We start from the raw sequence: 23909 nt of genomic DNA, 5'->3' as shown, positions 1-23909 counted from the left end.
CACTGCCGCAGCAGTGCCCGCTCCCGCAGGAGCCTGTATCTCTACTTCCCATTCATTTCTACTTCCCACTGCCGCAGCAGTGCTTGCTTCCGCAGAAGCCTATGTCTTTACTTCCAACTGACGCAGCAGTGCTTGCTTCCGCAGAAGCCACTTTCTCTTTTCTGATACCACTGCAATGATTCTACTCCAAGCGGCGTCCAGCACCCCACCAACCTTAAGTTCTGCAAGTTTTGGGGGGTTATCAATGCCCCACTATGGCTGCTGTCCCGCGCTAATTGCATCTTTTGGGGGGAGCGCTCTGGGTCCGGGCTAAATGCCGAGCTTGGACCCCTCTCCCCGTACAGCACGCCAAATATGCATAACCTTTACTCTGTTGATTATATGTAAGTGTGAACACGTGAACTTAAGTTTCATACTAATATAATACAACAATAATAAGTAGGGATGCACGATAATATCGGACTGATATCGGAATCATATGTCTTGCCGATAAGAGGAATACGTTAACTCACATGTGCTCGTGGTGTGCTAGTGATTAGATCACATCAGCAGTGTGGCTCATTCTTGAAGCAAAGTTTTGTCTGAATGATTGATTAGATGATTAGATTCACTGCTTTGGATCACTGCATTTAAACTGAGAAAGCAGGTACAGAATGATGCGTTCGGTGTGTGATAGAGTCAACAGTAATAGAACGTGTAGTGGCAGCCTCCCCCAGGTCCTAACGCCCGTTCGGTAAGGAGTTTTAAACTGTAGGGGGCACTGTTGGCCTACTTCTAATTAAATTAAAAGTAAAACAGCCTACACAAATAACATTTAGTCTATGTTTCTGATTAAATAAAGCAGTAACTGATGTCATAAAATAATGAGTATGTTTTGATTTAAAGGTCAGAAGCTATAGCTTACAGTACACATGCATCAAATAAAAAAAAAATCACAAACATGACACTTGTAAATTAAATAATTGTATATATACTGATTTATTCATTTATGTGTAATATGTTTTATTTAAACATTTTTGTTTAAGCAAATCATAAGCTCTAAAACATTTTCAGAATTTTTACAACTCTTTTGCCTTAGACCATCTACAAATGTTAAATCTTAAAATAAAATGTTAGGGTTAACACTGCATCTTTCTGGGGAAAAATGCAGCGATTGATATATAGTTTATTTATAGTTATTTTCAAAGCTTCAGTGTACTATCAAAAAACCTTCATTATTGTTTATTTAATTCTAACAAATAAGTTATTGTTAAAAACTAACCAAAAATCTTTTGTTTATAATCTCTGCACAGGAGAGACTTGGTGTTGTTTCCAAACAAAAGGAAATATATCGGTATTGGCCAAAATGAGTTGAAAAATATCGGCATATCGGATATCGGCCAAAATCCAGTATCGTGCATCCTAATAATAAGTTCAATACAGCTTAATCCCCTGCCCCCTCACAGTGCAGCTCCCAAAATAAAAATTGTCCTTTTAAAACTTTACAAATATTTGCCACTGTACTTCAAATCAATAGGTTTTACCCATTTGTCAGTAAGAAGTTTTACATAATTTGAATTATAATCAAATTTAGTATGCACACATTTTCTTTTATATATTTTAATAAGTAAAGGTACTTACAGATACTTTCATCTTCACATAAATATATCTGTTACTCTAAACTCCCATCACATTCCCTCTGAAACAAGAGGTCTGTAATTGTCAGAAGCAGAGGTAATTGACTTAGCGCTCTTAAATGTTTCATTAACGTTTCCTGCTGCGGGCTTGATGAAACAATGCCAAATTAGAGATGACATTGTGAGCAAGAGGACTAGCGGAGGTGAAGATGCCTTTTATCAGTCTGTAGTGTCGGTATCACTTGAAAGCGTAAGTGTTTGTGTGTATATAGATGTGCATGGCTGTGTGGCGGCTCCAGCTCTGCTTGTTATCGATGCCAATGACACAGGCTTTGGCTGGTGCATGCACTGAAACTTGGCCAGAACTGCTGGCAAGCGCAACACACCGCTGTTTAAACATCCGCCACAGCGTTATACACCTGCCAGGAAACGTTCCCCGTGACCAGCGCGATCACCTGCTACACCCATCGGTTTGAACTGATCAGGTCTATAGCAGGATAACGGGGGTCACTTTGATGTCTCAAGTACCCCACAGTCTTTGCTTTTGGTGCGTTGTGTCGAATGCCCTGGTTTTCAGCTCTAAAATAACACCGCAGGCCTGTGGAGGAAACTGTTTTGATTATTAATTGACATTAAAATTCTTTGCATGCCTCACATTAACTTTTAATGAGGCCCAAGTCTGATATCTGAGAGGGTGGTGGGCTGAAACAGCTTGGAGTGGACAGACGAGCAGGGTTTGCAGCTTTATGAGTGCTGCTGATACACATTGTCTCTGAGTATGTGTGTGAGTGGGACAAAGGTGAGGTTCAGGCACACTGCTCATCAGATGCTGGAGTTCCTGCACTCGGGCTGGCCCTGAAGCCCATGTGCTGCCAATCCTGAATTATTTAACATCCACAGACGCTCTACTTTTTCCCCACCCTGTTTTTTGCTCCTCTTTCTCTCATTTGCTTGCACAGCAAGCGACACATGCATAAAATCAACGTCATAAACTTACAGAGTCATTTAGCAATATCGTGATGTACAGCTCTGGGTCACAGAACAGCTCTATTTGTGTCAAAATGCTTGTGCGAGTCTGCGTTCGGGCTGGAGCATAATGACTGATTTTACAAAGGCTAGAATCAAACGGTAAAGTCAGGTGCTAACAACACCCTAGAGACTCTTTGACTCCATTAGTAGAGGCTTACGGGTAATGGAGACAAATGGGCGAAGCTAAAACATGTGTATGCCAAAGCTTTCTTAACACTGGAGCAGGCTATTGACTAGCAGCAACGTGCTAAAACACACTAACACAGGTATAATGTTATATTACACTCACATTTCTGTCAGTTAAACATGTCCCTGCCCTAAATATGAAGTCAGGCTACATAGTTGGCTCAAAATGACATGATAGAGGCTTTAAAGGTCATTGTAGTCATCATTTTCATCTCTTTCTTCTGTCAGGATATCCTTAGGCATAATGTCTGAGCTTCTGTTTTCCATACAATGAAAATGAGTGAAGATTCATACTGTTAGACACCAAAGGGGCAAATAGACACCATAAAAGTTTCATGAATGTAGTACATACAACTCGTGTCCAAGCCTTAAGAAGTCAGTGTGTGAAAATTTTCATTTCATTTCATTGTTTTTTCTATTCTTTTATTTTATTTTACACATTAACACAAGCATTAATGAAAATTGAGAGCTCTGGCAGATGGGAAGATTATCTGGGACTAGCATCCTAATTTTCTGCCTGTTTATACATATGTCAACACTTGACCCATTAATACAAGCACTTTCTATTCTACATTTTGTTTTGTATTTATTTATTTAAAAAACAATAAAAATACTGTGCTAGACTCATTGGGACAGAACTTATTAACATATTGTTGCCCTTTTGTTGGTTTAATTGCTTCTATTGTCCTCATTTCTAAGTCGCTTTGGATAAAAGCATCTGCTAAATGTTTAAATGTAAATGTAGATATGTCCTGATTGGCAGTATAAATCACCATCCATGTTTAGTGTATGGCAAAAGCAGTTAAAAAAAGAAATAAAACAATACTGGGCATTAGGTGGAGTAAATGATGACAAAATGTTTGCGTGAACTATCCTTTTAAGTTAGGTAATGTGGTCAAACAACTGCAATCTCTACTGCACTGTTATATTCATTAATGAATGAAAAAAGCTCAATATCTCCCATCATCAAACTGTCAAAGATAAATCAGGCGCTGATTTCCTTTCTGTCACTGCTTGTTCTACACTGGCACTCGATTCACCCTCATGGTGAAGGCACTGTTCTCTTTCCACCTGCCTCAGATTATATAACCACTCTGTGGTGTGCTCCACTTTCTCTTTACCGGGATTCTTTTTACAGTAAACAGAACGGTATGATGTTAATTGGTCGTGTTGTCTCGGGATGCTTCATGCAATTTGATTAACTGGGGCCATGAAAAGCTATACATTAGAATAACTGATGGACTCGTGGAGTTGGCTGTTGTTTGCCCATGAAGTTGGATTTATGTATTTCTTTAGGCTGAATCCCCCATTATATCCAATGTTCTTATTAGATATTCTACACACCTTTTCACATTTGCATGGATTGTGGGGGAAAATCGTGAAATTTTGCAGAATGGTTTTAAAAACATTAACAAGAATTAAAAAGAATATGGTACTACATTCTACTTTGCAAATGAAAGCATTAGACATACAAAAAAAGTGATGTTTTTAATGTTGAATCACTTTTTACTTTCTCAGCTTAATGTGTAGAGATAATATTAAATAAGCAATTCAAGGGCTCCGTGGAGCTTTCAGAACATTGTTCTGTGTTTAAGCACCTGACATTTAAACTTCTGGTTCAACCAATGGTGCAGAAATTATACACTTAATCTTTAAAGACATATTTCAACCAAAAATGAATATTCTGCCATCATTTACTCACCCTCGTGTCATTCCAAACCTATATGTAATTATTTCTTCTGCAAAACATGAACGATTTGTTTTCCTAATACTACAATCTGTAGCCCTAGTATGTTTCATGTTTCATATATGTTTCATATCATTACAGTTTTCATGTATGTGTGAGCCATATGTGTGTGGATATAGACTTCCATCTTTCTCTCTTTTTTTTTGGACTGTGAAAAGTGGTGTTTGAAGTGAGGAGATATGTTTAATCATTCAAATTCTTAATGATGACACCAGATTCATTATTAATGGGCCTGGTTTCTCCAGTGATTGGGGTGGGCGAGTGGGTATTAGTACTAGCCCCACGCTCTCTATTTGATCTCTGTGTAATTACTGCTTTTCTTTTTTCTCTCTTCACATCATAGGCTTTAAATACAGACAACTTTAAAAAAGTAATTCTTCCATTTTTCTACTCCACTTCCCAGGGCTTTGTTTCTTCTCAGCAGTTCTGTCATCCTTTCATCTCCATTGAGAAGAAAAGTACACTCTGCATGTGTTCTGTCTATACAAACAATTTTTTCCCCCTTCAAACTAACCAAGGCAAAATAAACTTCTTAAAATGTAATAAATTGTAGTCCAAAAACTGAGGAGGTTATGAATATAGTAATTTCTAAAAGAGGGTCCATACATTAACATAACACACTTTTCTTTCCTATGTGAGGGCAGAAGGGTCAAATTTTTCTAATGATTAAAATTTCTCAAGTCCTTCTGTGGTTGGACATCAATATTTCATTACATTCTTTTCTCATAGCTTACATAATTCCCAAAAGCTTCAGTTAATGAGCTTGAAAACAGTCAGCAAAATTAAGAAGTGAAAAGCACAAAGAATATGTAAGTGGGGGCAAAAAAAATGGCAACGTTCTTTTCCAAGGCCTAATAAAGAAGCATTTGTTTGTGCTGTTGCAAATGAACAGAATCATAATACTGTCTCTTTTAATGCTGTTTGTCCAGAGAGAAAATGTTCTGTCACTGACACTGGCCTTTCCGCCTCTGTAACCTTGCATTTGCGGTTTATGTCGCTGGTTATTACTGCACTACAGCTGCGCCAAAAGATTAATAATACAGCCACATTCTAGATTTGCTGCAGTGCAACTGTTGTCCTTCAGAAGGAGGATCGCTCCCCTGCGCATCAAACAGTGAAAAATTGAGTATGACACAAACGTAATTGCATGGGAAGTAATCAATTAGACACACAATTGGAAGTGACCCGGGGTCTGGAAGCCTCAGCGAGAAAGATGGAAATGAGTGTTGTGCAAGCACCAACAAAAGTAATTTTCTTTTTTCTCCTCTCGGGTCCCTTTACACAGACTGCGCTGAGCCAGGAAAAATAACTGAAACGTGTAAAGAAAGAAAGAACACAATACAGACATGTGTCTGAGGCAGGCATAGGCTGATCTCCCGCTTTTCTCGTTCTTTGTCTTTCACCTCCGGTGTGCTGTTCCAGAACGCTTTTATGAGACACTGAGCAGGACTCAATGAGGTTAATGCACGATCATTGAGATTTTCTCCTTTATTATTGAAGAGCAAAAATAAAGGGCCAGTCTTGTGTATGTGCATGTTGTCAGACTCTGTTCCATGTTTTGTGTGTGTCCTGCTCCCCATGTGCCTTCCCATGCCCTTATTTGGTTAGTTTCCTGTTCCTGTCCTGATTAGTTTATTTCATTTGTCCCAGGTGTTTCCCTTGGTTTTATTGCTCCCAGGTGTGTCTCGTCATCCCCTCCTCCTGTGTGTGTGTGTGTATAAAATGTGTTCCCAGTCCCAAGTTCTCTGTCCGCTGTTGTACGTCTTTCTGTGAACGTCTTCATGTAAACGTCTTCCTGAGTTCGTCTCCCTTGGTTCCTGTAAATAAAGTCTTGGTAACGTATTCTCCAGCGTCTCCTCGTCCCTCGTGTGTGTGCAACGTGACACATGTACAGTATGCATGTAGATTTAGTTATGAATGGAAAGCATTTTTATAGGTGGCATTTCAAACATATCCATCCATCCATCTGTAAGGCCTGTAAAACTTTGGGGCTTTCTACATTTATTTCAAAACTTTAAAACAGACTTTATGAAGCCAACATTCAAAGATTATCATGATAAACTTTGCTGTTCTAGTTAATTACAATAATCTGGATTTAATTTAATGTTAATTCTACTTCCCTACATTCAAAATAAATTGTCATTCCACATTCTGTTTGCTGCCTAAATTCAAATTTGATTCAAATTCTGTTCTGTTCTGAACTGAATTCAAATGGCATTCTCAATTCAGTTCTGAATAGTGCACACCTATTACTTTACATGCTCTATGCTGCATCTGAAACAAAAAAGGCGGAGGAAATATCAGGTGAATCGTCAAGGAAAGTGGACAAATTCACAAAAACTATGCGAGCAGTACCTACACTGGCAGTGCATCTCAAGCTGCACATTCACAGTTCACATTTTTAAGCCTCAAGATACAGTGTAAGATATGGTAACAACATACAATGTCTATGTAAAGATTAGAGTATTAGAGCAAATCTGAAAGGTTTTTTACTTTTTTTAACAGAAAAGAAGGGCATGAACCACACAAAACCCCACCATTAACTGATACAAAAAGCCTCTGATCAAATTAAAGACAGCCAGAGAGGCGACAGAACAATCCATAACAACCTCAAAAAAAATTACAGCGTACAGTACAAAATCAGAACCTTGAGACAGCGCAGACACAAACCTTGACAAAAACAAAGTCCTCTCTCAAGATAATTTGTTCTAAAAGGCAGGGAAATAAATAGCTTGCATGAAGGACAGGAAGTTGAAACCCATTCTCCACAGCTGAAAATAAGAATAATGAACAGTGCAATTACAACGCTGTGTGTGTGTGTGTAAGAAGCAATCAGAGATTCATGATAAGATCAAATAATATGTCTAATCAAAGGTTGAATTATGAATTACAGCTCCAATATTAATAAAACAGTTCATATTATAAGAAGCTTTGCAAGTTAGAGGAAAGTAAAGTAAGTAAACACTTGGTTGCACCTTTCCCTAACAATTATTTATTTTGGGAACCATATAGTTATAAAGATATAGCTACAATGCCATAAGTTACTACAGCTTTTCATATTAAAATAAAAATCTGATAGCTTGTATATAAAATTATAGAATTAAACAAATCAACAAATTAATGAAACTAATTGATGAACAATCAAATCAAGAAATGAATCAACCATCAATCAATAAATGAATGAATGGACATGAACCACACACATTTGACATTGATCATTTTCTATTCGGATTCTGGGTAGAGAAGAAAATAATGTGATCAAAAGTTGTCATCAAGGGCAAAAGTGAAAGAGAGAGAAAGAAAAGGACAAAGAACTAAAGAAACTAAAAGACAGAGAACACAAGGAGAGAAACTGTGTTAAATGTACACACGTGTTCTTCTGGAGGCGGTTATTATTGTGAGGTAATTACTATCTAAGAAGCATTTGTGTTCTGCTGGAGAAAAAAAACAATGAGTTGCACAAATGTTGAGTAAAAATGTTTGTCTAAGCATGAAAAAATATTCTAATTCTTCTGAAAATGAGAACAGAACGCCACTTTGAAATGTCAAAGAAAGGATGCTAAGTTTAACCTTTGCCTCAGCGGTGGGACGAGGTATAATTATTACAAATCACCTGCCACTCGAGGCCTTTGAGGACACAGACACAAGATGGCACAGCTCTTTCTGGACTGACAGCAGCAGTTGATAACGCTTTCATGAAGCCTGTATGCACAACACATTACAATGAACATTTCTAATCCATTGTATCTTTTCATAAATAATTGTAAGCTATAATTAATGATATTATTGTGCTATTAATTCATTGTTACATTAAAATTGTAAAAATAAAGATACAACCATAAATATTATAATGTATTATTAACGGTTTATTTACTGCAATTATTTATGAGAACGTGTAATATATATTTTAAGATGTATTATATTATTAAAGCATAAATAATTTTTTTTACAGCAACATTTACTCTTTATTGTTATTGTGCACATTTTTTATAAATTAATAGCACAGTCAGTAGGAATTACAGTATCTAAAATAATTTATTTTGTTATTATTGCTAAATAAATAAATCACCATTGACTGTTGAAACATTTATTTTATTTAGAAATTTTAAATTTCTCATTTAAAATATCCAAGCAAACACCAAATATATCATGATAAGAGATCATGACATATATATTCCAAAACCTATATTATGTTTCCAAACCTTTGACTAATAGCATTTCATGCATTATATATACAGTCTTCATTAAAAGTCTTATCAAGAAGACAGTAAAAAACAAGGAAAAAAGGAACATGGTCAGTTGAACCAGTGAGTTTGCTAATGGACAAATCACATCATGTTGTGGAGACCAGCTGAAAAGACATAGCACATAGGATATATAAAAAGCCTAAAACCAGTAAAAAGAAATGAAAAAAGATAAAACTATTTAATGCAAAAATCATTAATCAACAACATTCAAATGTTTAAAGGGGTGGTTCATTGCGATTTCACTTTTTTAATGTTAGTTAGTGTGTAATGTTTCTGTTTGAGCATAAACAATATCTGCAAAGTTACGAAGCTGAAAGTTCAATGCAAACGGAGATATCATCTTTTAAAATTCTGGCAGTTTAATGCCTACAAAAATGGCTGGTAGGGACTACAACGAGCTACTTCCCGGGTTCGTGACGTAACAAACCCAGATAAACCCCGCCCTCGGGAAAAGGCAACAGAGGGGGCGAGGCCATGCTGCGCTGCTTTAGATTAGAGGAAGAGAAAACTAGAGGTACACGTAAAAATCTGTTCATATATGAATTGCGATTCTGTCTTCTAACGATTCTAATGGATTCACAAGTTTCAAAATCAATTTTCTAAAGCAGCGGTTCTTAATACTGTTTTTCGCGTCCCCCTGCTCTGCACGTGCTCTGCATCTCTCTCTCTCTCTCTCATTCAGCTCAGCTCCAACAATGAACTGTTACAGTTATACACTTATTTTCACATAGCAATGAGAAGCGTTAAACATGGACGCGCGTGCAGTTGCCGTACTGTATTTTAATTGATATTTATTTTTAATTTAATATACGGTACTTTAATCAGGATAAAACCGTATATTAAAAGCTAACATAAGCAGTAGCATTTACAAAAAAAACAATGTATCTAAAAGTAACAGACAACAACAAACAAAAAACATAGGCCTATCATTAAAAGCCGTGCTTGCACAGGTTCTGCACGATCCTCTTCAGTAATATCCTCTGCTTCTCAATCGGGCACAAACCGATAAGCAAAATTAACGACGCCGTTGTTTACAATACAACCGGAGCACATGCCGCTGAGGTGAGGTGTGGGATGTTTAGACGCGCACTAGAGACGGTTGAGCCAATCACAACACACTGGGCTAGCTAACCAATCAGAGCCCATCACCTATTTCTGAGGGAGGGGCTTCATAAAAGAAGGAAATGTTCAGCACGTTTCTCAGAGAAGGGACAGAGTGGTGTGGAATAAAGGCAAATTATGTGAAAAATAATGCGTTTTTAAAAAAACGAAGCATTAACACATGTTAGACTGCACCCCATAAACACAATCAAGCCTAGAAAAAAAACAGTGAACCACCCCTTTAAAATGCTTTTCAAGGCAAATTTAATGTAGCTCTGTTTCATTTCACATTCAAATGAATAGCTCAAATAGCTCACTCCATTGACTCCGACTTAATAACCCAGCAAGAAGCACGTTTGAAAGCCAGTCACAAGGGAAGCCCTGCGACCGGAGCCCGAGCACCACATCACTGTGTCTCCCACAAACCACCTCTCCAAAAATCAATAGAGCAATATCAGAATATACCAGCGACAAATTGATTTTATCCAGGGCAATTTCTACCCCCGTGGATTTCAGCTCTGGTAGCCTACAAGCCAGTTTGTTCAGATTCGGGATTACACCCAGAGCAGTTAATAGCCTTTATTCTCTTAGATATCATTTATAGATGGTACTGATCACTTTACACATTTCTGGAGAACTGCCATGAGAGAAATTACATGATAATGTGACAGGGGATCAAAAGGCTCATAATTTGTAGGTCTGACAAGCTGATAGTCCTCAATAGAGAGCGAGAGAGATGTTGCTGGGCTCAGTTCCAGCTTTGATCTGTCTCAGGGTTACAAGGCGCTGACTGAGTTCAACATTTAGAAGACCAGTGTTGGGAGTAACTATTCAAAAATAGCTACTAAACTAACTTAACTGTTGCCTAAACGTGTAATCCTTCCAATAACAACAAGAACAAGTAGCGGCAAACTTTGATAAACATTACAGTGCTGTATTTATGTCACATCACCCATGGAGTCGTGCAACAGAGCGAGCTATAAAGTAATCGAACACACTCAGATACCATTGAAAGATCTGATTCATTTTAGTGAGTCGATTCACTTGGAAAGTTATTTTTCAGGGGTGTGCGATATGACAGTATTAGATTGTGAACGGTAAAACGTCTCCATAATCTCCCTTTAGAGAGAGATCATTTAATCATTTTTTGTCATCACAAAAGTATATGCATGCGTTTTATAGCCTTGCCAGTCTAAACTTCTAATATATGGTTTTCTAAACGCAGACACCTGAACTTTGAACACAGACAACAAAAAAGATAAAATAATAATATAAAATTAAATAATATAAAGTGAAATAAGATTTTGGTCATATTTACCCACTCCGACTTTGGCCCAAATTGTCATTCATTATTTTTCATGTTTTATTACCTTGTAGTAATAAAACATATAACAGTATTTTTTTTTTCAAAAAGAGAAATTAGTTTAGCTGTACTGCTGAGTAACTTGCAAAATAGTCTTAAAAACCATGATAAGAATCGTGATAAGATCATGGATTGCATTCTTGCCTGAAAAACATTGTGATATAATATTTTTTGCCATATTGCCCACCCTTAGTTCATAGGAATATTTTGCCCAACAATTTAATTCTATCATTATTTACTCATCAGTAAACAATGATTGCACAGACACTATTGGACGAGAGCTGAACTGGATGATGACATCACTGAATCATCAATGAACTGACTTTAGCTGGAACAATTGACTCTGTTACTGTCTTCTTGCATTATTGACAAACTATTTTCCTGTTTGACACTGTAAAGCTGCTTTGACCCAACCAGTATTGTATAAAGCGCTATACAAATAAAGGTGACTTGACTTGACAATGACAGAATTAATTTTTGGCTGAACTATCCTTTTAAATGGGCTATGAAAGAACCAACTCAAGTTCTGAATTTCTGAAGTTCTGACACATGCAGCTTCTTCAAGCCCCATAATCCCTTGCTCAGTGGTGGACGTAACGAATTACAACTACTCACATTACTGTAATTAAGTAGTTTTTTGGGTACTTGTACTTTTTTGAGCATATTTTTAAAGCTGTACATTTACTTGTATTTAAGTACAAATTAAGCAAAATAATCTACTTCGTTACTTTTAAATCATAGTTCGTTACTGAGTACGCCCACAATTTTAATTGATATTCAAACCTTTGACGGCACTTCAGTAGCCAATAAAGATATCCGAACGTAAAGGGACCAATAAAAGCCCTGATATCTGAACCGGGAAAATTAAAAAAAGTGTAATATTTTAAATATTAAAATATCTATATGGCAGTGTACTGTAAATGATTAGTCGTCATTAAATCAAAAATGACCTAACGTACTTTTACTAGTATTTACTAGTAATACTTTTACTATTTTTTCTAGTGCACATTAGTAGTCTTGTGGTGAACAATTGAACCATGCAAGTCAGTACACTGGAAAAAAAAATTGTCTGCCGTCGCTTCCGCACTAGAATGGCATTCTCGCTCTGATGACGTCAGTTTGACAGCTTCGGGAGAATCCTCTTGTTAAGTCATGATGTAAGGACTGCTGTTTCCGGGTCCATGCCTCTACTTATTTCACTTGAGAATACTATCTCAACAGCAATTTATGAGCACTATTTAATTAATATTACATATTTAAGCTAAGCATTTAAAAATTTGCTGTGCACACTACAGTCTCCGTGCTCACAGTGTCTCGGACACTAATATTTTAGCTGAATCACTGTAGGCCATCTGGGATTTCAGTATGGAGATAAAGGTTAGGGTTATAATTTTTCAGTATTACATGACATCGTGGTTGTATATTAGCACAGTTTGTTGTTTTCTTGGGGCCTCTGGCAGAGCGTTAGGACCCATAAGCGGTGAAGCATGATGTCAGACGTAACAAGCAGATATTCTTAACCACTCCTATCCAACCGTGAGCAAGAGGTGGAGTGGAGCTGCACCACAATAAAACCCCGCACCTTTGTTCAATATTCCGTTTCACTTGGAAATACATCACAACACTGATGTCAGTTGCAACTTCCGGTTCACAGGTACTTTGATACTGATATTTTTCAAGGTATTGAAGTTAGAAATTCCTGTATCATGACCACTAATTCACATACTCTGTCAATAAGATAAAAGTGGGTTTTGTTCAAAGTAGCTATTATCCACATAGATCTCTGATATGAATATGTTTTGGTAGTTCGTTAAATATCGCCGGCTAAAAAGTAACTAGTAACTAGTACTCTGAGTAGTTTTTGAGAGGAGTACTTTGTACTTTTACTTAAAGAGCAGGTCATATGGGTTTTCGAAAAATATCTATTTTACAGTTTGTAAGGTAGCTATCCTTCAATGTAAACAGTCTGCAAAGTTGTTAATCAAAAAAGTGCATGATAAATAAAGAAATTGTCTCTCAAAAGAAAGAGTCGACTCGCCTTAACGAGTCGTTATATTTTCGAATCTTCTGCCTGTTACGATCTACGTCACTGGGTAACACATTAGCATAATCCCCACCTGCCCACGAAATACGAACACTCTGTGTCGAGAAGATGCTGTGTTCCACGATACCACAGCAATACAATTTGAACCTTTTGTTGTGCTCCTCATTTTACCGAGGACTGCTTCTCTAATCTTGCCTTTTATCTTCGTTGGTTTCTAATCTTCTTTATTTGGACCAACAAGCGTCTCAGAACCACAACCTGTAAGTATGATTGATAAGTTATGTGTACATTTTCAATTGAGTGCTCAAAATATCTAGGTTTTTTATGTGCTAATATGTGATGCATACCTAGCGCAGCTTTAGGTTTCCAGTTAAAGCAAGATATTACTGTTTTACTGAAATAGTTCTGATAATTCGTTGTGAACCCACTATTTCCTAAGAATGTGTCGATTAATGTAGACTGTCGTTGTTCTAATTACTTCGTTTAATAATAAAGAATGTAGTGTAGCGCACAGACTTTATAATCATTGTGAAAGTGCTGTTTATGTAGTCATAGGGTTAATGTAGAGAGTAAAAGACCCAGTAGAGAGAGACGAGTTAGTTAGGCTGGTGCGCATGTGATACAGATGTCCTGCATTATAATTAACGGTTAAGACACAGATCGTCTTTTGTCTGTCGTTCTTCAGACATTACAGTAGACATATTTTGGTTTTCAAACTGTATTGTTTCATCAGTTAGTCACGTTAGCACTCGGCTAACGTATCCACCATTATTGTTTTGTTAAGTGTTTACAGTTTAGCAGCTAAACTTTAGCTGTGGGCACGATTCGCTTGCATAAGTGTTAAACAAAATGTTTTTATATCATTATTTTAAGAACTGATTGGAGCACTATATTATTGCTTTATATAAAGCTGCATGCTAGGTTTGCCAGGTTGTCACAACAAAACTCGCCCAATTGCTACTCAAAACTAGCCCAATCGTGTTTCGAGGGTGGCGGCTAAAAAGTAACTAGTAACTAGTACGCCGAGTAGTTTTTGAGAGGAGTACTTTGTACTTTTACTTAAGTACTGTTTTGACATCAGTACTTTTACTTGTAATTGAGTATTATTTCAGCAATGTAACAGTACTTGTACTTAAGTACAAATTTTCAGTACTCTTTCCACCACTGCCCTTGCTATTGTTATTATTGTGAACATTTTATAATAAATAAATAGCACAGTCAGTAAAACTCTAAATGGATTATAGGTACAGTACAGTAATCTAGAAATTTATGTAGGCACAATATGCCTACAAAACTCATTTAAAATAATCAATTAAAAGCCATTATATCAACGGTTTTGAAGTTCACGAGACATATAAATTCAGTCATGTATGTCCAAACATCTGACGGGGTCAAAACAACACTAGATCCTTTTGAATTTCATCCAAGTACAGGGATATCCTGGACGAAAACCTTCTCCAGAGTGCTCAGGACCTCAGACTGGGCCGAAGGTTTACCTTCCAACAAGACAATGACCCTAAGCACACAAAATTAAGGCCAGAAACATTGCTCCATAAGAACAAGACAGTGTTCCTGAACCATTTATGTGCACTGGGTTAACTATCTAGCCAGATTTCACATCATAATCTGCCCTGTTGCAGTAATACAGACTTATTAAAACTAAAGCAATTGCAGTGCAAAAAATAAAATAAAAATAAAACTGTGAGGTGTAGAAGTCCATTCTGTTTACAGTGTCGCTCTTTATTCTTTCATCTGCAAGAGATTACAAACAGATAGTTCTGCCCCCAAATGTATACCATTCAGCCAGCACTTTTCAAGGAATCAAACTACAAATAGTCGAGTCTGCATATTAAACTGGGAGACATTATACATTTACAAGCTTTTTGCAGAGACTATTATCCAAACCACTTTGCATTGCATTCAAGATATACTTTTTTTTTTCAATCAGTTATGGTCATGTTCTGTTATAATCTATAGAGAAATACTGTTCAAAGTTCGAGGTCAGTATTTTAAAGAATTTAATACTTTTATTCAGCAAGGATGAATTACATTTATTAAAAGTTACAGTAAAGACTTTTACATTGTTAAAATTCTATTTCAAATAAATGTTTTTTTTTTACTTTTCATCAAAGAATCCTGAAAATAATGCACCATAGTTTCCACAAAAAATAATAAGCACCACGACTGTTTTTAACTGCTGAAAATTCAGCTTTGCCATCAGAGGAATAAATAATTTTTATATTTTTTCTCTATAAAATAAATGTAGCCTTGTTTTTGCCTTCTTTTTTTCTTTTATTTTTCTCAGTGTAAGAGAAAAATGTCTTACCGACCCCAAATTTCAGAATGGTAGTATACATAAGATAGACACAAATATTTTAAAATTCAATAAATAAATAAATGTACCTTTAGGCTCCATATCTAAACTTATTTTCATTATTTATTAAAATCATTGAAATTAAGTTTTCTTAACTTCCAAATGAATGTGTATTGTAAGGATCACAATTCATTGGAAAAAAAATCAACTGCGCTAGCAAACATTAGAGACGAATAGACAACAAGTCTGTGCCGTCATGGATGTGTCTGGAGGAACAGCTAAGGAGAAACATACCACTTGTCATTTTTGTAAGACAAAAGCAGTGCATGGTAAATGTCAGACCAATGCACTTACATTAGTTTTCAGCCAATCAGAAGGAAGCGAAGCTGTTGTGTAACAATCAGGTATTGTGAGGAAGAAACATTTCCAACTGGCCCTGGCATTGAAGCCAGAAAGTACAGAGACACTTACAAAAACATCAAAACCCCCAACTCATCATCTCTGTTTTGAATTATGCAACATGCATCTGCCAAATTAGACGTCAAACACTGTCATTTGTACATTATGTTTGTTTACTACAATGTAAGACTCCACAGAGGTTTGCGTTTGGTGTCTTATGTTGGGCCTCATATTTTTTTAACCCCATGGTGTGGCATGCATTTAAATGTAGCTACTGATTCCAAAACCAACTGAAAAACCTCTGAATGAGCATATACTGCATGTATGACCTTGCAGTGAAATTAACAACATTTTAATGCACTTTAACAAATTGAAGGGGGTCTGAATACTTTCCATACCCACTGTATATATATAAATAATATGATCTTTTAAAGAAGATTTTTCTTTTTAAAAGAAATTAGCATGGATGTATTAATAGATAGACAGTGACAGTATAGCTTTCATATTGTTACAAAAATTTATTTATATTTCAAATAAATGCTGTTCTTTTGAACTTTATTCATTAAAGAATGCTGAATAAAATGGATTGCAGCACAATTGTTTTCAACATTTATAAGAAGAAATATTTTTAAGCACCACATCAGCATATTAGAACGATTTCTGAAGGATCACGTGACTCTGAAGACTGCAGTAATGTCAGTTTTGCCATCAAATAAATATATTACATTTAAAAATATTAAAATAGAAAACATTTAGGCCTATTTTAAACTTTAAAAAATATTTTACAATATTAGTGGTTTTATGTATTTTTTTAATCAAATAAATAAAGCCTTGGTGAGTTTATTTACTGTATTTAGATAATATTTGTACACAGAAAAATCTTGTAACTGCCTACATTTTGATTATATTTTGGAGAAAGGCATACTTCCACAGTAGTCTTAAAGCAATTGCCACTGACATATTTTTGACATATTTAACAAATATGGCCTAAAATAAGTCAAAATTTACTGTGCTACAGCAGAGTTGACTGTATTGTAAGTAAACAGTATCCCATCAATGTAGCCTCTCTAACTCTTTCAGCCTTTGCTAGTCTATTAGCCTTTACCGTTCCTGCAAAACTGACAGATCTAAGCTTTAATAAAGACAGCATTCCCCTCCAAACCTCTCACTGAGTTTTATGGATCCAATTCCAGGTGCAGATATTTAGCAGTATTTCACTGCCAGCGTCGGCCTTCATCCATCCACCAGCTCAAACACCAGCTAAGGCATTTCTGATGGAAGTTGTGAGAAATCAATTTAGTATGATATCCATATTCATGAATACTCCCCCTCTCTTTCCTGCGAGAGAGATCGGAAAGCATTCACCAATTTCATAAAGGCCTCGGCCAGTGAAATTTACTCTGTGTGCTTGTATATGACAGACATACGTTCTCAGCTGTTATTGATGTTGCGATGCATGATTTCAGAAGGGATCGATGCATTGAAGTGGATTTCAAAGTAAACGACAAACCATCTTTAACAAAGACGTGATAATCAAAGCAATGTCATTTTTTGCACAATAAAGTACATTCACAAAGATGAGCAAGACAGGGACTGAGAAAAAATGAACACACAGATCATGAGACCTGTGGACTCGTAGGCTCATATTGTACCTGTGAGGTTCTTAAGGCCAAGCTGACGGAGACCAAAGTTGCCATCTCTGCGGTAGTTGAGGAAGATAGCCAAGGCGTAGCGGTCTTCATACAGCCTGGTGCCGCGGATGATGCGAAGATTCTCCAGGGGCAGATATTCAAACTGATTTAGTGCCACAAGCACATAGCCGGTCACCTCACGAATGGACTGCAGACAGAATAAAGCACAAACATTAATCAACAAATTTTAACATAATATTAACAAATAAGAATAAACTGGAGCTGCTGGAAATAAATTAGCATGATTAAAAAAAGAGAGATTAAGAGACACAGTCACAAATATGTGCTTTGTGAAATTAATGATAAACAAGGATTTATTATATATAATATAAAAAACTATTTAAAAAAATTAAATAAAATTTTCTTTTAACATATAGAAATAAAATCTGTATGTACTGTGTGTGTGTGTATTCTAGATCATTAAAAACTAAAATCAATTATTTTAAACAGATAGCTAAGTTTCGTCTGTTTAGTTGGCTAAGGCACCCATTAAGGCCAGTGGCGGCTCGTCTGGGGAGGCAGGGGAGGCACAGCTTCCCCAAAATTTTGAGGACATCGCAGGGGAGGCTAGCCTCCCTTCTGGTATATCAACCAATCATCATAGATACGTAAATTACGTGATATTAGTTTGAACGTCTGCCGCTGCACTGATAATGTGCCAAGTACTTATGAGTAGCGATATTGAATATTTGATCGCCGACAGATTTTACCAAGCTGTCATTCAAACAGCATATATACAAATCAAAAATAAAGGGAGCTAGAACACACCTAAGCTAGATATAGGCTACAGCAGTCGGCTTAATTAAATGGCACAACAGGCAGCTCTCAAAGACTTTTAAGAAGGGATAGATGTTTGCTTCAAGTGATAAGACAGGTAAGTGAAGTTATATTATCTTGCTGTATGTCTGTCGTTTTCTTTACTTTTTCTGACTAAAAGCCACCAAAAAGCCATTTTAAAGTGGTTAAGCAAATAATAATAATAATAATAATAATCGGCAGAGATCCCCAGACCAATACAATTAGTGTGCCTCCTCTATTTTAAAACCCACGAGCCGCCACTGATTAAGGCTAGGCTTTATTGCATTTTTTAAATAATTTTTGTAAATTAAACTTGCAATACACAAGAACAATCTTAAGTTCTTGTGTATTGCAAGATCAAAAATATCTCGTCAAACTATTTCTTGTTAAAAAGAGCCTCTTTCCATAGGATTCTGCTGAAATTTTGTTGGTGTCTCAATAATACAGGTGACATCTAAAGTGGTCGTGATGTCACTCAGGCCTCTCGGCTTATCATACAGTCATTAGCTGAAGTGTTGGGAGTGGGCAGCAGTCTGGGCAGCAGTAGGACACAATGAGCCAGAGGGTTTTTTCTCTCTCTCTCTGCCTTGTTCTTTCTTTTTTTCCTCTCTCTCTCTCTACCCTCTACTAGACAGATAATGATCATGGGGATGACTCAAATCCATCCAACCACATCCGTGAGACCCTCGCCGTGAGTCCATGACATAATGGCGCCGTCACTGCGCCTCTCATTAAGGCAGACACAGTTTCATTCATTCTGACAGAGCGCCTCCTGCTGTGAATGATGACACTGAATGTGTGTGTGTGTTGGGGGGAAGAATTAGCCCTGAGGAAGCGCTAACATTGGGGAATGCTCTCACTGACAGCCATCAGTTAGCGTGAGCTTCATTTCGGGACCCATGCGGCGTGACAGGGTCCTGCCACTGTCATCGTCCTCCATGTCCGGCTAATGGGCAGAGACGTGAGCTCTTTTTAGCAGTGGCGCTAGAAGGCCAGTCAGAGCCTCAGTCATTTATCCAGGCTAATGAACTGTTCTAATAGCTGCGGGGACATTACAGGAAGCACTTCCTGCGGTGTACATGGGCTATCACTGATGTGCGCTGTGAGGATTGTGTCAAGTGGGGTTACAGGACTTCCGATGAGAAGGTACATAGAGCAGACCAGCTAGAAATAGCATCTACACAGCTGTATGCAGAATCAGTGCAACATCTGTAAAGCCTGTACAGAGTATGATACTGCTTCATCAAGAGCGTAATGCATTAACAGACCATATTGCAATTGTATGCTTGGAAGAATTCTCTACTTGTATAAAAAGTGTTGGGCTAGGGCTGGGTGTTAAACGATATCATATCAAGATTGTGATAAAATTTATGTTGATAACACTGATAAGGTCTGGACATTTGTACTCAATATGGATTTATTTAACATGCTGCTAATAAGTCTGCAATGTTCTGTGTGAATGAGTGGTGTATAGTTTTGTCTACTACATACATGCTCAAGCACATGTGACGCTTGTCAGCATCTGCCATCACAATATATGAGGACATGCACATGTAAACTTCATCTCCAGAGATGTTATGAGATAAATCTATATGATGAGATTTCATGAGCTTTACACTATTTACTTTTGGAAAAATTACCATCAAATACTGAAAATAACATTCACAACAAACCACCAAAATTAAAGTTCAGTTTACTTGAAGAGAAATATATTACAATTATATACTAAAATGGACTTCTAAAAGTTAGAATATTAATAATATTTTAAGTTTTTATTTTTTTTTGTAAATTTATACTGCTGTGCATCATCTTAAAAATGCAGTTTTGTTGTAGATTAAATTTTTTTTATTGCATTCTAAAAGAAATTGTTAAAGTTTTATAAATTCATTTCACTAGACACCATTTTTGATGATACATTTGTATTAAATCATAAAACACAGAATCCAGCAAAAAAATAAATAAAATGGATTTTACAGGGCCCTAAATTAACTTACTCTATAGAGTTGTGTTCACAAATTATGTTTACATTCATTCTCATGGTCTAACAAACCAAAATCATGTCCTTCCCTATTAATAGTAAACAAACATCATGATGAATAAGAATATTGTATTATATGGAAAAAATACTGTGCTAATATTATTGACCATATTGCCCAGCACTTTGCAGGGGTCTTTTTTTTTTTTGCATTTAAAAATGGGAGCCGCAAGGGAAGCAAAATGAAAAATGCAAGGTTAAGATTAAGAAATACATTTATTTACTACTTTTAACTCGAGTGCCTCGAAAAGATGCTGTAAAAGATGAGAGATGTGAGTGCAATGGTCAAACATGTCCTTGAGCATGTTTACCTAGAAACACAATAGAAAATCAGCGCAGTGAATGCAAAAACTTATTCTGTGTGAACACGCCCTTTAACAGGCTTTTAGCAATCAGAATGAAAGTGAGATCAAATCTGCAATACACTATGGGCAAAATGTCACAAAAATGTGCTTTGTGAAATTAACGACAAATATATTGGGTGCACCAATTCTAATATTCTCTAAAATATAAAAAATGCTGTCACTTCACTCCACTCACATACTCTGATCCCATCATGGCATCTGAATTTGGATGAAAGTACAAGTGCTGTGGTCCCTCCATTTCCTGTTCCTCTCCTTATGGCCAACAAAAAGCCAATGCCAAAACATTCTGCCAACAACCACCTCACCCCTGGCCACCGGGAACTAAACCCATCCTAGTTACCTAGCAACCTCTGGAACCTGCTGCTGTCTAAAAGACATGAAAGAGAGGGGGAAAGTAGAGGGTGAAGAAAAAAAACAGCAACATCTTTGTTGTACTTCTCCTAATTTAATTAAAGGATTACTTTGCAGAGATTTTCCACACAGCCTATTTGGATTCCCACATTCACTTTCCAGCACCATTTAATTCCTCTTTCTCAAACTAATTTGTTATTTTCAAGCCAGTGGATTGATACTTTCCAGAGAGTAGAAGAGAGCGGAGGAAAGGGAATGGACGGGGCCCTCTTTCTTCTTGTGTTTGCACATAAATAAAGGTAAACACCTTGTTGTGATTACACGCGCAGTTTATAGCTAATGACGTGGCATCAATGAGGAGCTCTTTCTACCTGTTGTTAAACATAACACATCCAACCTGAGCAGCTACAGAGATCAGTGGGCACACAAAACCATGCCTTATTCTGTTGTAACTTTTACGGTACCTTCACCTCTAATGTAAAGGCACAGTTAGCACATCTGGGACATCTGTGTTCATTTGTAAGAAAATACATTTCAACCTTTTTTGTTTCTGTTGCATTTCGGAGTAAGTTTTTTAAGTGTTGCACTCAAAGCAATCATTCCTCTACAAAGTGAAAGACAAACCCTTTGAATGCAATGCATACTTACAGATATTACTTTAAAATTCAAAGCTAAAATTTTGTTTTTGTTTTCCCTCCTCTAAAAAAAGTAGTTACAAAGTGTACGATTGCAATTCATGGTTAGGCCTATATTTGTAGTCCAAACTATTCATCTTTTTCAGACAAAGCCTTGCCTTGTTTTCATTATGAAGATAAATAGTTTATCTAAGTTATCTAAGTAAAATGTAATTTATTACTGTGCTGCAAAGTTGAATTTCCAGCATCATTACTCCAGTCTTCAGTGGCACATGATCCTTCAGAAATCATTCTAATATGCTGATTTGGTGGTCAAGAAACATTTATTATTATCAGTGAAAAAAAAACACCCCAAACTTTTGAACAGAAATGTCTATATGCATCCTCTCTCAGCATCTCTACATATCCTATCTGCTGTGCTTATAAACTGACAACAGACGCCAAAGATACTTTTAGAAGCCAACGAGAGAGACTCTTACAAAGGTGGTCTAATAGAGCACTTAAAGATACACCCAGCACTAGGAGTCATTTGGACCCCTCTGATGCCTGTTGAAGAAAACAGGCCTACAGTCCCGATAGAGCCAATCTATAAATACAGTTCATACACCTCCATGGAGGAGAGAGCGGGAGATATGGGTTTGGAAGCTCTGATGACAGTGGTCCACTTCAAGCTCTCATGATACTTCCAGAAGAAGGGCATATGAGCTTTGAAATGATAACTTTGTGCTGGAAAAGATAATGTTACTGTATATGGAAGTTGATAGAAATTTATCTTAATATATGGGTGGGAACATAGACCTGAAGTGATCTGAAGTGAGCCTACATTTCCAGGGATTCTGTCTTTTCTCAGCGGTAGAGTGCCGGGGTAGAGGAAGTGTGCCTCAAAAACAAAACCCCCTTTTCACTCCCCGAGACGTGCTCAGTGTGGAAATAAACTCCTGCAATCCACAAACAAGAGTGGAATGAAGAGAGAAACAGAGCTGGGATGGACAGAAAGATGAGGATGAGGCGAGTGGCAGGGCTGCAGTCGAGTGGATCATAGTTGGTCCTCTGTATATTTTAATGCATAATTAATACTCCACCTGTTCCAGTTCAGAGAAGACAAGAGTGGCTGAAAATGAGAGAGGAGGAGGACAGACCAGACAAAGAGAGATTGAGAGAGATATAAAAGAGGGAGTGTAAACATAAAGCAACACCATGACCCTGTGTATACCATTATGCTAATTAGTACTAATTTACATACATATAGATCTTGTTGTGTCTTTTGGAAGGGTGGGCGGTGACATACATAGAGGTTCCGGGGCTTGGATCACTGAGTGTCCTTATGCTAATGAATCCTACCCTTAGAAAATACAAGCACAGCGTCTCTCTGCTACATTTCTATATGAGTTTTATAATGAGCACATATTTATCATTATGCAAATACTCATTCTGATTATTATAATTACTTATTAGCAGAGTTAGTAGTCATTATTCATTAGCAAAGTTCTTTGACTCAACATCCAGGTGGCACTTTCTATGAATATGGTACAAGCTGGCATCCTGATACTTAAAAAATAAATATAAAAAATTACTTATTAAGAAATGCGTGTTAAACTATTATTATTAACTAAATAAACCAACAATAAAAGGTAAATATTTAACACATCAATCATCTACTTTTGGCCCTAATTTATACCCTATTCATGGCAAGTACCAAGTACTACATTCACAAATGCATTTCAATGTTCAAGTGATCCACGTTATACTATATTGCAGTGGTTCTCAACCAGGGGGCCTCAGGAAACTTCCAAGGGGCCCTCAAAAAGACAATGATTTCAAATCAGAAAATAAAAATGTAATCTAATCTAATCTAATTTTCAAAACACAATTACATAATTTTTTGACATGTAAAAGGCATGGAAATTAATGAAATGGTAAAAATCTATGGGCATTTTTATAATGAGTATACATTTTTCCAGTTATACAAAGCACTACATTATTTTATT

At 36.7% G+C, this 23909-nt stretch overlaps 1 protein-coding gene across 1 annotated transcript in view; it reads right to left on the bottom strand.

Annotated features, from left to right (window-relative positions):
- LOC107662043 (receptor tyrosine-protein kinase erbB-4-like) overlaps positions 1–23909 on the bottom strand; it is a 217699-nt gene that overhangs the window by 134659 nt on the left and 59131 nt on the right. The window contains exon 3 of the mRNA XM_016451903.1: positions 17699–17885. Coding sequence (XP_016307389.1) covers positions 17699–17885 — 187 coding nt within the window. The remainder of the gene's footprint in view (positions 1–17698; positions 17886–23909) is intronic.

This window comes from Sinocyclocheilus anshuiensis, unplaced genomic scaffold (assembly GCF_001515605.1).
Source record: "Sinocyclocheilus anshuiensis isolate Anshui unplaced genomic scaffold, SAMN03320099.WGS_v1.1 scaffold824, whole genome shotgun sequence".
Lineage (NCBI taxonomy): Eukaryota > Metazoa > Chordata > Actinopteri > Cypriniformes > Cyprinidae > Sinocyclocheilus > Sinocyclocheilus anshuiensis.
The sequence above is the reverse complement of the archived record's forward strand: the minus strand, read 5'-3'. Positions and strand labels throughout refer to the sequence as shown.